The 17,513-nt window shown below is 33.1% G+C and overlaps 2 protein-coding genes across 5 annotated transcripts; one reads left to right on the top strand and one right to left on the bottom strand.

Moving 5' to 3' along the window:
* Positions 1 to 2,754: 2,754 nt before the first annotated feature.
* LOC128185701 (uncharacterized) lies at positions 2,755 to 7,969 on the bottom strand. 3 transcript variants are annotated; one of them, XM_052855331.1, is made up of 4 exons: positions 4,444 to 5,983; positions 3,294 to 3,396; positions 3,122 to 3,180; positions 2,755 to 2,902 (listed from the first exon to the last, which is right to left on the bottom strand). In XM_052855331.1, exons 1-3 carry the CDS (start codon positions 5,965 to 5,967, stop codon positions 3,143 to 3,145), a joined length of 1,665 nt encoding a protein of 554 aa, XP_052711291.1. In that variant the 5' UTR covers positions 5,968 to 5,983; the 3' UTR covers positions 2,755 to 2,902; positions 3,122 to 3,142. The 3 variants fall into 3 exon arrangements, 2 of the variants coding, with proteins under 2 accessions (XP_052711291.1, XP_052711290.1); XR_008243837.1 differs by lacking the exons at positions 2,755 to 2,902; positions 4,444 to 5,983 and adding exons at positions 7,336 to 7,384; positions 7,863 to 7,969 and having other exon boundaries at positions 3,145 to 3,180; XM_052855330.1 differs by lacking the exon at positions 2,755 to 2,902 and having other exon boundaries at positions 2,909 to 3,180.
* Positions 7,970 to 7,971: 2 nt separating this feature from the next.
* Positions 7,972 to 11,411, top strand: LOC128185702 (uncharacterized). 2 transcript variants are annotated; one of them, XM_052855332.1, is made up of 2 exons: positions 7,972 to 8,988; positions 11,284 to 11,411. In XM_052855332.1, exon 1 carries the CDS (start codon positions 8,183 to 8,185, stop codon positions 8,984 to 8,986), a length of 804 nt encoding a protein of 267 aa, XP_052711292.1. In that variant the 5' UTR covers positions 7,972 to 8,182; the 3' UTR covers positions 8,987 to 8,988; positions 11,284 to 11,411. The 2 variants fall into 2 exon arrangements, with proteins under 2 accessions (XP_052711292.1, XP_052711293.1); XM_052855333.1 differs by lacking the exon at positions 11,284 to 11,411 and having other exon boundaries at positions 7,972 to 8,299; positions 8,576 to 8,995.
* The last annotated feature ends 6,102 nt before the right edge of the window (positions 11,412 to 17,513 follow it).

Consider the following 17,513-nt stretch of genomic DNA (forward strand, 5'->3'; position numbering starts at 1 on the left):
ACATTTAGGCAGTACAAGATCAAAAATTTGCATATCAAGTCATAATATAACATTAAAAAAATTTCTTAGGTATAGACACTTATCAGATTGAGAGAGAGTTTGAGAGAGAGAGAGAGAGAGAGCTAGAGTTTATTTCTTAATGAAGAATTTTTAATAGATTATTTTTCACAGAATGTGTTACATTACATGTATGTCAATCTTTATAAAAGTAGCGTATATTTCGTGCGTCATAAATTGGAAGTTTTAGTAAATATCATTTACTTGCATGGTAGCTATATATGTCTAACCCAAATTTTCTTCATAAAGCTACAGCTGTATGTACCACATAATTAAATGTTTTGTCACTAGTATACATTTTTAAAAAATACCCAAATTCCAACAGTTGAAAGTAACTCGATGAATTTTTCATTCTCTGATAAGTTCATTGTGTTTTGTGCGTGCATATATTATAAGTCTGCTGCAACAGCAGCCAATCAGCGGTAAGCTGAATCCACTAATAAGAAAGTTTGTGGTTTAGGAGCGGGTAAAATTGTTTATGCATAATGTAGCTGACACTGACTTGAATGCGATGCTGTCAAGAACACCACACCAAATAATATCAAGAGACATAAATATTCACTTAAATGTATTGTGTTGTAAAGTAAAGGTTTTAATACAATTATTACATCTTGCAAAACATGTGATGACTCTTATAATCATCTGTAATATATCTGATATATATGTACAAGATGGGAAAAATAATGACAGCACAGACTGGGATTCGAACCTTGGCCTCTGAATCTCTAGTCAAGTGCTCTATCAACTGAGCTACATGTATCTGGCACCGGTATTCAAACCAGTCTGACAGTCACATCTCCCCCCCCCCCCCTTAAATGATCTTCACCCTCAAAGATCACCCCTGGCTCTTCCCCTGGCAGGAGTTAACCTGTCAGTTCCAGGGGTTGGTTACAACACCAATATTGTATAGGGATGGAACGATCCACCGATGCACTGGTGCATCACGGTATTTATTTTGACGATATTTGGATCGTTACATTTACCATTAATACATTACGATACCTATGCGGACTTTTTTTTATTTTCCAAAAATATCTGACCTTCATATATTGGCTATTTTTAGTCTGCGCGCCTAATATGAAAGTACAAAGATGGCGGAAAACCTCGTTAAGTTGTCAAACCTGTTAGGAAGCTAAATCTGGAGTGTGGACAACTTTTGGATTACTTGTTATTGAAAAAGTAGTGTATATGAGACTTAAGTAATTTGTAAATTGTGCAACGCTCATTTTAAATAGGCTATATCAAAATAACTTTGGACATGCGGTAATACATCGACAGATTGAATAAATTTTTAACCCTTATTCATGTTTTCATTTAGTTGCAATGTATCGTGATATGTATTGTATCGCATCTCATGTATCGTGATATGTACCGAATTGGCTAAGTACAGAATAGTGCAAGCCTTTGTTTTTGTCTGTAATTAATCAATATTGGCGTGCGATCAGTTATCGTTGAGTACCATTTTTCATCAGTGCATTGTTACGTCATTTTATCAACACATAAAATTATATATGAAAATATGATGTAACATTGCACCAGCGAGAAATGGTCCTCGACAAGAACTGCTGGCATGCCAGTACTGCCAGTAGTCAGATTAAAAAAAGAGAATATAAATGAAAAATTACATTTAAAACATTAACAAGGTCAATTCAAGTACACATCAAAACTGCTAAACAAGAAAAATTATGTGAACTGGTAGAGTGGTACGCATAGTTCTAACTTGTAACCTACATGTACAAGTACATGTACCGGGTACCCGTTGGTCTGCTAAACCTCTCTTATGATACATTGATCGGCATCATAAAAATATTAAAGACTTTTTAGTCATGTTTTAACTCTGAAGTCTGAAGTATACAATTTTATTTACTTGATGTTACATGTATGTCTACAGGGTATTTATGTCTACATTTGGAGTCTTCCGCACAAGAATATGATCATATGTTTCTAATTAGACCCGGCCTGCTTTGAATTTTGAGTTGAAAATTCACAATCTGATTTTTTTTTAAATAGATAAATTCGGTCATCCTTTCCAGTCACCCATGAACCTCGAGCAAGTCTAAACATCCAGTAAACAATGTAAAAATTACACGTTAGTAAACAAACACCCACACCATAACAAAAACATCTAACTCTGTAATTCTTATAAAATTCTTAACCCAGCAGATGTTAAATCATCAAGATATATTTGTAAATTCATATGTGATGCACATAACATAAGAAAATCTATGTACAGTACCAACTACATGTATATTTGTATACTGTATGTATGACTTTCGCCACATGTGGATTTTCTCAATAAATTGAATTGTAATTTACACAAAATTCTGGTAAAAAGGAGAAAAAAACAAGTGAAAGGTAAAACATTTGGGATTCAATTCTGTTAAAAGGATTTATATTGTCTGGACTAAAAAAATAACATACATCAGTGACAGTGTGCACGTACTTACATGTACATCTATAGACTAAATGTTAACCAGTTAAAATGCTGACATTTTAACCACTATAGACAAGAAACTTTAAAAGGAATAAAAAGCCTCACCTTCTTTAGTAACATCCACATAGATCACACACTTTAATGTCCATCTTTTCCCCTTTATTACTCGTAGCTTATCAACGGCTGATCAATGGAAACATAAACATCCCATGTCGACAGAAGTGTGGCTGTCAGAATTTCCTCGTAATCGATTCACACGAGAATATATCCCTCCTTATACAAATATGTAGTATTGTCCCCTGTGCATGTTCATATGTTTCACAGTAACTTGAAAATGCATGTGTACACCGAAAAATGCACAACTTATCTTCTGCATTACGCTCTCTCTTTTCTACAATGTAGCTATTCCACCTAAAATTAGAAAATGAGAACTCAGATTTAAAAATAATACCAATAGGTCTTGACCTTCAAAACATGGCTATATATAAAACACATTTCATTGGTTCCTTGGTTATGAATAATTAACTTGCTATAATCACTAATAGCAGAGTAAAGACTATTGTACCAAAGGGCAATAACTCTAACTTTCTCCCAACCAAGAAAATGAATAAAATGAAAGATAACTCTTACCGTCTGTACTTATAGTCTTTTTCAAAATGTTGAATAACAGTGATCCAGGTTGGTTGTATCTGAAATAAAATAAATAAGAGATAAATAAACATATTACCTTTATATAAAAGAGAAAACAAATACTGTAAATAAATTTATGTACCAAAAAGCAGTGAATGCCAAAAAAATATACCTTTTATAAAAAGATTTCCTTCTTGTATGTCAATATTAATCTCTCTCTCTGTTAGTTCAAACTCATTGCCTTCCTTCTTCTCTTTATCATCCCAGTACACAACCTGAAATATAATTTATAGAATTATAATCCTGCCCTTATCAGGAAAATATTTTATAGTTCAAGTACACAGCCTAAAATATCATTTCTTGTTCCAAAATTTTTTCTATATTTGCAATTAATTAAGGCATGTGGCTAATTCGTTCATAATTACATATGTGAAGTACTGTACATTTATATCAAAATGAATTTACCGGTAACTGAACATTTAGGCAACACACCTTACACCAAAAACATTAATATGAACAAATAACATTCAAAAACATGCACAATTAAGACATAAACATACAACCAATGATGATGAGTAGTGAATGCATCATGATGAAGTATTAAACGTTTACTGATGTATTTTCAAATAGATGTATAAAATTATACATGTGTAATAATATATCAAAATATTAATTATTACAGAGAGTGGGAGGTGATTTTCTTTTGTTTTTTGCACACCACCACCCCTCTTTTTGAAAATCATGAACATTTTCCTCAAATTTGGGAGATATGATTAAAAAATAAGCTAAAAAGTTAAAAACTAAGCCTGTTAGAGTATGTAATTGTGGACAAAGTTTAAATTAAATTTGTCAGGAGAAACAGACTGAAAAGAGATTCATTACATATATGGCAAACAATTCACAATATTTGTAAAAAAAAAATAAATAAAAATCTTGATGCTTTCTTCTAATAGGGAATATCTGATAATTTTTAGAATGGGAAACTGCTTAATATGGATTTTATTTACACCTTAAAAATCATTCTTTTAGTCGTAGGTGGTAACCATATAGAAATGCATATTATATACAGTATTTTTATAAAAATATTCTCTAATTATTTACTTCGGTGGACCCTTTACAGTGTTGTTTTATTATAAAGTTACCATTTAAAAGGCCCTTTGGGCCCCTTGTATATTTATTTAAAGGATGTTTTACAAAATTCATAATGTTATTAAGTGCCATGCATATAAGTTTAATGCATTGATTATATATGTGAAACAGTGTAAACTCCTCATTGTTAGGATGAAATACTTGACGTATTTGAATATCTGATATTCAATTACTTTGAAAACACCATCTTCGAATCCTCTTATCTCTCCTTCATACTCTTTATTTTCTCCATTCTCCAGTGTCCATGTGTGTATGATGGCTTTGCCCACTAAATCACTTGCTTTGTATTTCGGTGTATTTCTCCTTAACATTATTAGTTTTGTAAGATTTTGTTGTAATTTGCTTATGTCATATATTTTGCCTTTTGATGAGAATTGTAAAAGTTCTTTATAATTTTTGTCGATCTCAAACACTTTCTTGTATATGTTTATTTGTTTTTTTAGGCTTTCCATTTTCCCCTTTTTGGTTCTCAATTTTTCCACCTCCTCCTTGATCTTTTCTTCACTCTCCCACAATCCTACTGTTCTCATGTCCTCTATTGCCTTGTCAATCTGATTAACTTTTCTCTCCTTCTTTCTCTTTGCTTCATTCTCTTTTTGTTCTAAAATCTTCGTTTGTTTAATAAAAAGTTCTTCTTGTCTCTCTCTGTCCTGTTTCATAAAAACTCGATTTTGTGATCTTGCACTATCTATAATTTCCTGCTGCTCTTTCGGATCTTTATCTTTAAGCCAATTTTCTGTTCTGTTGTTGGAATATAAAATGCAGCTTTCTATGCTGTTGACAGTTGAGGTAGAAGCTGCTTTAAGTTTAAAATCCAATTGTCCCATAAGTCTTTCTAAACATATATTATTAGTTGAACATGAGTTACATTCAGGTAAATCACCTTGATTAACATTAAAATACTTCCCTCCTTTTAAAAATTCATGAAACAATTTTGAAACTTTGCTTTTTAAAACAGAACATAAACGTTTTATAAAAACACAAGTAAGATCGTTGTTAAGCGAAGTTTTAAGTAAAAAATCAAAGACACCATCATAAAAACAAGGACCATAAAAAAGTGAAACTTCGTTATTCAATGCTAAAATAGGGTTTTCTACCAATAAATCTAAAACATATAAAAGTCTCTGGAATACACTGCCCATAAGTAAAATGTTTCCAACTTCTGTAGCTTTAACAAAATATGGTTCAGTAATAATTTTACAAATAATACCCAGAGCTCTCAGTAGAGTTAAAAATGTTTTGTTTTGCAAGCATAAAACAATAAAATTCTGAATAAAATTGTAAGAACTTTTCAAAGAATAAAAATACTGCAATATATGTTTATGCATAAAAAAAGTACCAGCAGCATTATAAAATAAAACATTAAAACGGTTACCTCTAATATTTACAATTGGAATATTTTCCACACCATGGTTTTTCATGTAAACCTGTAAAATATTTGGGTCACCTGTCCCATCTTTGTAAAATAATTTTGACACAGATTTTAAAAGAAACAAAATAAAAGGCTCTCTTAAAGAATGGGTATAGCCAGGAAATTTAAAACACAACTCTTGCTCAATATTAAAAATCTCTTCAATGCATACATCAGAAAACTGTAAAAGGGGGTGAACAGAACATTTAAAAGAATGTACAGCATGATCAATGTCTCTAGCTAAAATATCATTAACTTTCTGCTCTGTCGCACACCTGTCAGTCATAAAACATGAAACGTTATTTAAAATATTGTCACTCTCACCCTCATTCTGCGATATATCACATAAAATTTCTCTTGTTACATCGACATAAGTCTCACTCTTTCCATCACACACCTCTCTCACACCTGCAGACAAAACTTTCTCACCAGTATTAAATTGAACTCCATAAAAATGTTTTCCCTTTTTTGTAGTAGCGTCTCTATGCATTGTTATGTTACAATTATTTTTCATTTCTTCATTAATTTGATTTCTGGACACAACACCCATTTCACTTGTAAAAATTGCTGCTGTACTTTTGGAGGGAAGATTTTCAACATTGATATCAAATAAATCTAAAACACATTGAATTATTGGTCCAATATGAACCAAACCTATGTTTCTGCTTCTAAAATTGTAGTATAAGTTTCGTAATTTAAAATTATATGGCTTCCCTTTCCCACTCTCCCTAAAATCAACATTTTTTTTTACATGTACAAAATCATCATCAACATTTTCATTTTCTTTCTGAGACAGCAAATAATCAATTTCAGTTTTTAACTGAGCAATCACATTTTTTATGCTATTACACTGTACACTTTTGTCATTTTTTTGAACATTTTCTTTTTTCTTCATTTTTTTTATGACATTTTCTAATTTTTTTATTTTTTCTGTTTGTTTTTTTATTTTTCTGTTTGTATTTTTTACATTAAAAGACCTTATTCTGTCTTTGAGACCTGCATTTTCCCTCCTCAAATGAGTAATCACAATGCTCTGCTCAGATATTATCTCCTGCAGCCTTGTATTACATGTATCTTCCTTGAAATTCTCTTCTCTCTCCATGGATGAATTCGACTGTTTTTCTTCACATCCACTTCCATCACTTGAGGTTTTTTTCATATTGGGTAACTCAAATATATTGTTCACATACTTGTTCAACTTCTCTTTGTTTGTGTATTTCTTAAGTTTTTCTATTTCTTTCTGAATTCGCTTCACTTTATATAATAAACTTACTCGGTTCACCTTCGAATATTCAATTTTTAATCTGTCGCACACTTCATGATGTAGACATTTCATGAAGTTAGCACGGTCTTTGTGCTTCAAATATATTTCACTAACATTTAAGTATGTAAGTACCATGATTATGTGCAAAACAGTGAGTGTTATCTGAATTTTTACCATAAATGCTGTGCAAAATGAAATACCAAACAAAAAATGAAGACAGACACACAAACATAAAGTAAACAAAATGTACAAGACAAAGAAATATACTAAAAAGAAAAAAATAAAGAAAACAAACCAAATAAAATAATATGAAAATGATGAAATGAAAATATCAGGCATAAATTGGTTATGCATATGTAATATACCGTATATATAAATATATGTATTTACCTTCTATGGAAAAATTCAAGCACTGTGTCACTCTTTACTCTCTGAAGTCCTAAAATGATACAAATAAATTAATAATTTTTTTTAATGAGAATATCGTTGTCAATCTGCCTTCTTAATGACATTATGTTTGAAAGAATATCTGAAGTATAAAAAGAAATGGACTATATCAAGGGCAGGTAATTAGATTGAGACCAAATTACTGTGTTGACCAATCTACTTAGTTTTAAAAAAATCGTGCAAAAACGTGCAACATTACAGAAAAGAATTTCAATTTCAATAACCATCAATAGCATTTGAAAAATCATTCAGCATGTTTAAATGGATGCTACTTCTTATCTAAGTCAAGAAATCACAAAATATACAAATGTATTGACCTTTCCTGCGGATATACTTATATTGGTTTTATTTTATTTAAAGAAAATTAGCAGGTTTTAAAGGGTTCTTGGCAAAGCACATAGTAAACCCAAACACCAAGACAGCTTACACACCACTGTCATCAACATAAGAGTCCATCAAGTGAAACTTACCTCGATCTATCTATATGATCCAATCTCCGTACACTATAGCATGCAAATATGGCTACCAGGTGCCTTCCGGTTGTTACTATTTTAAGATTAAGATGGCGTTAACTGGAAATGTATTTATCATGGGTACTGAACATTATTTGTACATGTGGGGAAAGTAGGCGGGTTTGTTTTGGTACGGGTGATTGGTTTTTACAATGATTGGCTATTTATATAGTAACAAGTACGCATGAGTGGAGATGTTATATAAGGGTGTGTATTTGGTAAATGAGCCATTCGAAGGCTCAGATTCTTAACTTAGTTCACGTTTTTTCCATGCCACTATGTCCGAGCATGAGGACGCAGAGTTAAATCTTCTTTACGACACATCAAATAAAGGCCGCTCTCAACGGGTTTCAAGGGCACCAGAGGTTCAGTCGACACGAAGTACTAACGGCAACGTAAGTGACTTGGCGGATGCAGTAAGTTTGTTCAAAAGCGTAATCGATTCTCAGTTTGCATCATTATCTGAAAAACTTTTGACTGAACAGAAAGCTAATGCAAAAAGTCTCTCTAAGAAGATAAAAGAAAGCAAAAGCACGCGAATTCAAGGGGAAGGAAATCGCATTCAATACATTTTTAACGAAGAAATTATTGAAGACTTAGACAATCTTTCCATTGTTGTTAACGACAGTTCGGCTGTTTCTGTAATAAATGATATTAAAGAAAAATTGCAGAAGCGCAATAAGCTTATCAGGATTGCAGACAGCAGTCCAGCAGGATGGAAGACTGTTAGGGAATACGAGCAGAATGACTACGCAGATGACTCGGACGACGACAAAAAGATTCGCAGCGCGGAGTCACGGGCTATGCGGCAGAAATTCCGGGGGAGGGGACGGCCCACACCGTACAGCCGTCCGGTGCCAGCAGCAGCAGGGTCTCAGGCGCAGCTTTCCTCTGGCAGTTTTGGTGGCTACCCTCTACTTAATCAGCCTTTTCGTGCCTTTGGGGGTTCAAGGAGAACCCCCCAGCCTTCAGACGTGTGTCACAGGTGCTTCAAGACGGGACACTGGAAAAGTCGATGCCCCCTCAACTACACACAATCCGCCACAGGGTCTGCAGGGGCAAGCTCTTCAGCCGGTCAATGATGATGAGTATTACTATAGTTCCGGCTGGTCCGGTATTCTCAATATTTCGAAAAGCATTAAAGAAAATTTGATTTCTTATGATAGAAAATGTAATTTGATAACAGGTAGAGTCAAGAAAAGTTTATTTCATAATCTTCATTTTTGGAAAGAAATAGATGTTTATGATTCGGTTTTTTCTATGATCAAAAATGGATATTCCCTTGATTTTGAAATTCACCCCCCTTCAAAACACTTTGAGAATAATAAATCAGCTATGTTGAATGACAATTTTGTTTCAGATGCAGTTCAAGATCTGGTAGAATCAGGTAGAGTAATTCAGGTACATGAAAAACCATATATGGTTAATCCGCTGAGTGTAGCAGAAAATCACGAAAAGAAAAGGCTAATTTTAGATCTCAGTTTTTTGAATAATTTCATACGGAAAGAAAAAGTAAAATTCGAAGATTGGAAAATCGCATTACAATATTTCAAAAGAAATTGTTTTATGACAAAATTTGACTTGCAGTCGGGATATCACCATATAGATATTGACCCTTGTTTTCAGCAGTATTTAGGTTTTTCATGGAAGGGAAATTATTTTTGTTTCACTGTATTACCTTTTGGTCTTACTTCAGCCCCATATGTTTTTACAAAGTGTTTGAGGCCGTTGGTAAAATATTGGAGAAAAAACAATTTAAAAGTAGTTCTATATTTGGACGATGGTCTTATTATGGCTATGTCTGAGGCCAAATGTAATTCAGCTACAGGAATTATTAAACAGTCGTTAATTTCTGCAGGTTTTTTCATTAATGAGAAGAAATCTATTTTCAGCCCTGTACAAGAGATTGAATGGCTTGGATTGCTATGGAGATCTTTAGATTTTAGTTTACGAATACCGGAACGAAGAATCATGGACTTGGAAAACTGTTTAGATAGAGTTTTGAATGCTTTACCTAATGTTTCTGCGAGAATTGTTGCACAATTTACAGGGAAAATTATTTCAATGTTACCGGTTATGGGAAATGTTGTAAGACTTATGAGTCGTGCTTGCCACATGGCAATAGAGAGTAGAACTTCTTGGGATCGAAAGTTAGATCATGTTATTGTAGATTCTATATTACCTGAAATTTATTTTTGGAAAAAGAACGCAAGATCGTATAACTGTAAAAACATTCAGAATTATTCAAGAAAGCATGTCATGATTTTTTCAGATGCAAGTGATGTTGCAGGGGCAGCATATACTGTAGAGTTGGATCAAAAGGTTTTTCACATTGGATGGAGTGAATTTGAAAAAGAAAAGAGTTCTACATGGAGAGAACTAAAGGCTATAGAGCTTGGTTTATTATCGTTTCATAGAGTTATTGAAGGAAAAACAGTGAAATGGTTTACTGATAATCAAAACTGTGTAAAAATCATTGAAAGTGGGAGTATGAAAAGTGATTTACAAGAAATTGCACTGGGCATTTTTCAAATTTGTCTGTCTAAAGGTATTTCTATAGACGCTCAATGGATACCCAGAAATGAAAATCTTAGAGCAGATTATTTAAGTAAAATAATTGACTACGAAGACTGGGGTGTAACGGATGAGTTTTTTGAATTTATGAGCAAAATTTGGGGTCCATATGACATTGATCGATTTGCAAATTTCAAAAATGCAAAGTTAGAAAGATTCAATTCGTTATTTTGGAATCCTGGTACAGAGGGCGTAGACTGTTTTAGTCTCTCATGGGAAGGGGATAACAATTGGCTAGTGCCACCCATTTCATTAATTGGTAAATGCATTTTACATTTGATTGGGACCGAATCGAGGGGTACTATCATTGTTCCACATTGGCCCTCTTCTTATTTTTGGCCTTTAATTTTTGACGACCATAATGAAACAATGCCCGCTGTAAAAGAAGTTTTAGAATTCCGGGAAGCTTACCGAATTTTTAAGCAAGGAAATAATGAGAATTCTATTTTTGGTTCTCGTGAGTTTTATTCTAAAGTACTGGCAATCAAATTAGATGCAAGGATGCAAAGTAGGTCCTGATGTGCAAGGGCACATTGCAGATGTTTTACCTTATTAATGGGCCTGGTGCATGGGGGTGCATTGCAGATGTTTTTATGCATGTATATATTGTATGATAAGTTTTCAAGAGAGATACAAATCAAGATTCTTTATCTTGTTGTTTTGGTTGGTCCTGATATGCTAGAGGCATATTGCAGACGTTAGAGTGAATAACACGAGGGACGTCACGAATAATCAAAATGTATTTACATTGTACATATTTTGTATGCATATATGAATTCATAATTATAAATGCTTTTAATTATACGTTTTACAGATATATTCCGCAAGGGACGATGGGCAGAAGCCAAAGCTTACAACAATCCCGAGCTGGATAGACTATCTGCTCTATTACCGGAGTACTGTGTGAAAGGAAAGGCAGAGAATACGAGAAGGAAATATAAGTATGCATTTAATAACTTTTGTAAATGGTGTACTTCTCATTGTTCGAATTTGTCCTTTTTACCTTCAACCGATATGACGGTGTCTATGTATTTAGTTCACATTTGCCAGGTTTTTTGCTCGTCAGCCAAAATAGAGGAAGCTGTAAGTGCTATTTCATGGGCTCATAATTTAGCAGGTTATCCAAACCCATGCCATTCTTCTTTAGTTACACAGGTCAAAGAAGGCGTGTTGAGAGAATGCAGGAAACCAGTCACAAAAAAGGAACCTATTTCACCTTTCCATTTATTTCTTCTTGCAGAAAAATATGGCAATGAAAACAGCTGTCTTACAGATTTAAGAATAATAACAATTTGTCTTTTAGGATATGCTGGTTTTCTTAGATTTTCGGAAATTGTTAACATCAGACGATCTGATATTTCGTTCCAAGATCAACATGTCTCCATATTTATTCAGAAAAGTAAAACAGACAAATATAATGAAGGATCTCGTGTTTGTATTGCAGAGACGGGTACCAAAACATGTCCAGTGTATTTTTTGAGAAGATATTTGAAAATAGCTGGAATAGAGAGTTCTTCAGACGAATATATTTTTAGACAAATAACATACTTGAAAAAAGCTGCTTCCTTTAAGTTAAGACATACAAACAAACCTCTGTCATATACTAGAACAAGAGAAATTATTCTTTCTGCCTTAGAGGATATTGGTTTAGATAAGAAAAAGTTCGGATTACACAGTTTAAGGTCAGGAGGCGCTACAGCTGCAGCTGCTGCAGGGGTTAATGACAGAATTTTCAAAAAACATGGCAGGTGGAAAAGTGAAACAGCAAAAGACGGTTATGTCAGGGAAACATTGTCAGAAAAATTGAGTGTTTCAAGTAATCTGGGTATATAATAATATATCCTTTTTTAAACTCAACTCTACTTTATTTTGTCGAAATCTGAGCGCTTCGCCTCCTATCCTATAATAATGTGTTGTTTTATATGGTAAATGATTTATGTTCGTTTGAGTGTAACGAACTAAGAACATAAATGTATTTATCATGGGTACTGAACATTATTTGTACATGTGGGGAAAGTAGGCGGGTTTGTTTTGGTACGGGTGATTGGTTTTTACAATGATTGGCTATTTATATAGTAACAAGTACGCATGAGTGGAGATGTTATATAAGGGTGTGTATTTGGTAAATGAGCCATTCGAAGGCTCAGATTCTTAACTTAGTTCACGTATTAGAGATATTCCCACCCACCCAACCCTTGTTATGATATGTTATTTGTAATAATCGATGTGCTATCAGTATTAAAGTTATAATTTATCTTTTGTAGTTTGATGATTGTACATATGGATGGAGTTAAACGAGAGTTTGATTGATCGAGTTGATTTACTGTGATTGGATTTGATAAGAAACAGAAAAAGAGAATTTATGTAATGTGGTTGAATAAAATCTGAGCGCTTCGCCTCCTATCCTATAATAATGTGTTGTTTTATATGGTAAATGATTTATGTTCGTTTGAGTGTAACGAACTAAGAACATAATAGCTATACAATGCCGTTCGTTACTGTTTGCATTCGCGGGTCCGCGACAAACATTGCAAACATTTGTTCTGCGTGGCCGATTAGAACGTGTTAAATAAGTAGTTGAATTCATAAATGATATAGCCTAGATGAAAAAAAAATGAAATTGAATCACAACAATTTATCTAAGACGCAACACAATGTAATGCAGTAAATGCCTGGGCCTTAAAACGGCATTTGTTCGCTTGTGTCTATGTAGACAAATTAACTCGTTCATGTACGATTCACACATATTTGTTTTATGAAATTTGAAAAAAATAGGGCACATAACTTTTTAAATTTGATACCAAATGACATTATTTAATATATTAACAATAACTGAATTAATTTTTTTTTCATAAAATGATAACGATTTTTGCTATCAGAAAAATACGTGTATGAGCTGCTGACCCCTAATTATAGGGGCCAGCCCTTTTTTTCTTAATTTTAAATGAAAGGTCTCGTTATTCTAAACAACTTTTGTTCTATATATATTAACAAATTATTTTTAGTTTAAAGGTTATTATACAAAAAGCAACAAAATTTCAGACCCCCCAAAACCTTAAACTTTACCGGCAAATAGCTTAAAAACTAAAAAACATTTTGCCAACATTTTCATGCCAGCAAAACTATAAAATGTTACCAACAATTCTGCTAAATTTCATGCAACTATCTTTTGTAGTTCCCGAGATCAACTCTGGACAAAAGACCCCCAAATTTTCAATTAAAGGGCAATAACTCATAACCGGAAGTGAATTTTAAAAATTTGAAAAAAACGTCTCCAGATATTAATATTGTCTACATACCCTGAAAGTTTTATAACAATCAGACGACAAATGTACGAGAAATGGCCTACACAAAATTTGCGGATAAAAAAAAAAAAACTAGAGCAAAGCTCGTTGCAAAGCAACGAGTGGGTTTTCCGCTAATGTCGAAAGTAATGCTAGAAGTACCTCTAAGAAGCAGTGTTCTTAATCTAATGACAAAAGTAGCTTAAGTACAAAAAAGATTTTAAAAATCGAATGATTCTTGGTATAACTTAACAAAATCCGAATGGCTTTAAGTACAAATTAACAAAAAAACATAACCATTTCAAGACCGAGTTAACAAAAAAAATCCGAATGTGTTTAAGTACGACTTAACAAATTTGACTTCATTTTAGGTAAAAGTTAACTTTACCTGGAACTAACATCTAATTTCTTAACCCAGAATGCAAAATTAAAATTTCCGTAAAAAATCAATTTTGTTTAAAACATAATTCTGAGCAACATTTCCTCTACACTGCTTTTCAAAGGGTTGACCTTTCGTACTATGTGCTTGTTGCATCATCAATTGTCAGAAACTTATCGATGTATAGTTTACTTAATTTTATTATTCCTCTGTGAATATTTTTATTTAAAATTACTATGAACCAGACAACATTGAAATGGTGAACATTTCAAAGGGCCCCGCTGATGTTGTTTTAGAGAATTTTGCTTTGACCTTGACCTATAACTTGAAATTTTTCCAGCTGGCATAGAACTTCTAATTCAATTTCATTGCCCCTAACATATAGGCATTTTTGTTCAATCTGACCAAGATTAAGCATATCCGGGAAATAATCTACTGTCTAAAATTAATTTTATTAAGATCTGCTATGACCTTCACATTGACATGGTTCAAGGTCACTGCACGCCATTAACCAATAAGCTCTGTTTAGGCAAAATATTAGCCAATTAGGGGCTAAAAGGAGAGTATATATATGCTCTTAAAATATGGATTTTTGTGTGATCTGATATGACCTTGACACTTGATCTACAAATATCATTAGAGGTCATTGCATATCCTTTGATCAAAGGCATCATGTGGGTGAAGTATGAGACTGATTGGAGCAAAGGGAGAGAAGATGTACTCCAGACAAGGATTTTTTAAATATAATTCTGCTATGACCTTCACAGTTTACCTTGAAAATAGGTTCAAGGTCACCACACACCCTTTACTCAAAAGCTCTGCTTATGTGAAGTCTGAGCCCTATAGGGGTTAGTAGAAAGTATATATGCTCTGAAAAAAGGATTTTTGCATGATCCGATATGATATTTCACCCTTTACCTAGAAATTTCATGCAAGGTCACTGCACATCGATTAACGATAGAGACAGTCTGTGAGTATTAGCCAGATTGGACCAAAGGGAGAGAAGATATGCCCCAGACAAGGATTTTATATATGTAATTCTACTATGACCTTAACCTTATACCTAACAACATGGTTCAAGGTCACTGCACATCCTTAACCCAAAGGAACCCTGTGGATGAGGTATGAGCCAGATTGGGCCAAGGGGAGAGAAGCTATGCTCCGGTCAAGCGATCTCGGATGGACAGACGGACAAACTGATCACTAGAAGGCGCCCATACAAACTTGCTTTCTATCTAATTTGAAATAGTATCCATGCTATCTGCCCATGGTGAATAGTCATCATAACCATTCATCAGCAGAATTTGATTTCCCTCCTTTTTAAACTCGGAACACCTCTGACCTAATCAGATCACCGCATTAAATACAAAGTTTGATAACTCTAATTTGTTTATCATCAAGAAATTCTGCATCGCTGACAAATAAAGTTTTCTTCGGTACAATAATATACCAATTAACTGACTATCTGGACAATAGCAAGTTTATTGTCCCACCCCACAGCAACTATTTCCCTTGGCTTTGCCTCATGAAATAGTTGCTGTCTTGGGGGACAATAAACTTGCTATTGTCCTCATACCCAGTAGATATAATAGGCATATAATATCCCATCCACCTCCATTTCATGTTATATAACCTCCAGTTTGTAACCTTCAATTTCACTGTGTAAAGGCAACACAACAGTCAAAGCCGCAAGTTTCACAATTTATTACTGCTTCTCATGTACTTAAAATTAGCGGCCTTAATATTGCTTAGGCCTAAAAAAAAAAAGTTGTGTGTTTCGGGTAACCCGACCTAACCTACAAAAATGGCACGATCCTACCATTTTTAGATGCCTGAATTTATCCGACTGTTAATTTCATCTTATTTCCGATAAAAAATACGTTTTTAAATATGAAACAAACAAACATTCTTAGGATTCAGGCAAAAAAAATAGATAAAATAAAAAAAATCCCCACCTGCCTAACCTAATTTTTTCATCAGTGTTACCCTAAACACACTATTTTTTTTTAGGCATTACCAATTCCAACAAGAGACATCCCATTAACAATTGATAAACATTAAAATTCATTTCATGAATCTACGCAACACTGGTAAATCTTCAAGTACAGTCACTATCAATTTTACAAAAATATTGACGGTTCTTTATCCGAAACTATTCCTTGTACATGTACCTTTAACTGCAATTAGTACACTAACATTTTATGAAAAGACGGTTTGTCTTAGAATAAGAAAGCTAATGCAATTCTGAGAAAAAGAATACCACATATTGCAAATTCCATTGAGGTTTAATTAAAAATATGGCCATTTAAGTAAACCCCCCATTTCCAATTTCCATTAGTAAACATAGATTTACAGGGTTCTCCATAGTAAAACATCTTTACCTGACCTTTTAGAGGTCAATTGTTGTTCAACCACCTTTGAAAAGAAACCTTATTCAATACAACATGCATCTACATTATATAATCATGATAAAAGCTTCACATCACTTAGAAATATCCTTACACGTATACCCCCCCCCCCCCCATCTTTTGATTTTCATAAAAAGTCATGGTTAAAAATGTTTTACCTAATTTTATGAAACTTATGGCAATTTCCTTGAGTCATTTCTCACACATATTTGAAAACAATCATCAATGATTCTAAAATTTGATCCTAATTATTTGTTTATTTTATGATTTACACCATTTTAATTAACAAATAGACAGCTGTCCTGCTTGTGATTTCTTGTTTTTATGAAAAAAAGTAAGCTAACAATCATATTTAGTGAATATCTAATCTATTTTGATTTCTAGTCTCCTTCTAACCATGCTAAAACAGTAAGATACAACCTACAAGTTAGACATCTGCCTTAAATTAAAATAAAATTCAAACACCCAGGTAGCTGGAGACATGAAAAATGTTCAAAATTTGACATGTTTTTCTCCTTTTTTATGCATATATACCTTAGAAAGGTAGAAATAGGTTGTTTCATGTTCATTTCAAAAGTAATTATCACAGCAGATGTTATTTCAAAGTCAAATGTACATTTACATATCCTACATGTAATCTTAATGCAGACAATTGGATGGGGTGGGGGGGGGGGAGGGGTGGGGTTCAATTATGCAAACACATCTAAATACCTTTATAAAATAAAAAATAAAGGAAACATAATTGCATACTTTTATTGAAAAACAAATTTTCACAACAATTATGAATTTCTTCAAATAGCCTTAATTTTGTTTTTCATAATTTCTTATCAAACACAAACCACAACATGGGATGATGCTTTCATAAAGTTCCATTATTGTTCATGCATTATCCGATTTAATTTGAATTACCGGTAAAAAGTCTGTAGAACACAAGGAATATGCATGTGGATAGAGGTGACAGGTT

This window comes from Crassostrea angulata, chromosome 5, assembly GCF_025612915.1.
Source record: "Crassostrea angulata isolate pt1a10 chromosome 5, ASM2561291v2, whole genome shotgun sequence".
Lineage (NCBI taxonomy): Eukaryota > Metazoa > Mollusca > Bivalvia > Ostreida > Ostreidae > Magallana > Magallana angulata.

What these genes read in the sequence shown, in the direction of transcription:
- LOC128185701 (XM_052855331.1), bottom strand. Translation starts at nt 5,967, where the DNA reads ATGACTGACAGGTGTGCGACAGAGCAGAAAGTTAATGATATTTTAGCT. An exon ending in TCGAAGATGGTGTTTTCAAA is followed by an intron (nt 3,397 to 4,443) that starts GTAATTGAATAT and finishes ATTATATTTCAG; the next exon opens with GTTGTGTACTGGGATGATAA. An exon ending in AGGAAATCTTTTTATAAAAG is followed by an intron (nt 3,181 to 3,293) that starts GTATATTTTTTT and finishes ATTTTATTTCAG; the next exon opens with ATACAACCAACCTGGATCAC.
- LOC128185702 (XM_052855332.1), top strand. Translation starts at nt 8,183, where the DNA reads ATGTCCGAGCATGAGGACGCAGAGTTAAATCTTCTTTACGACACATCA.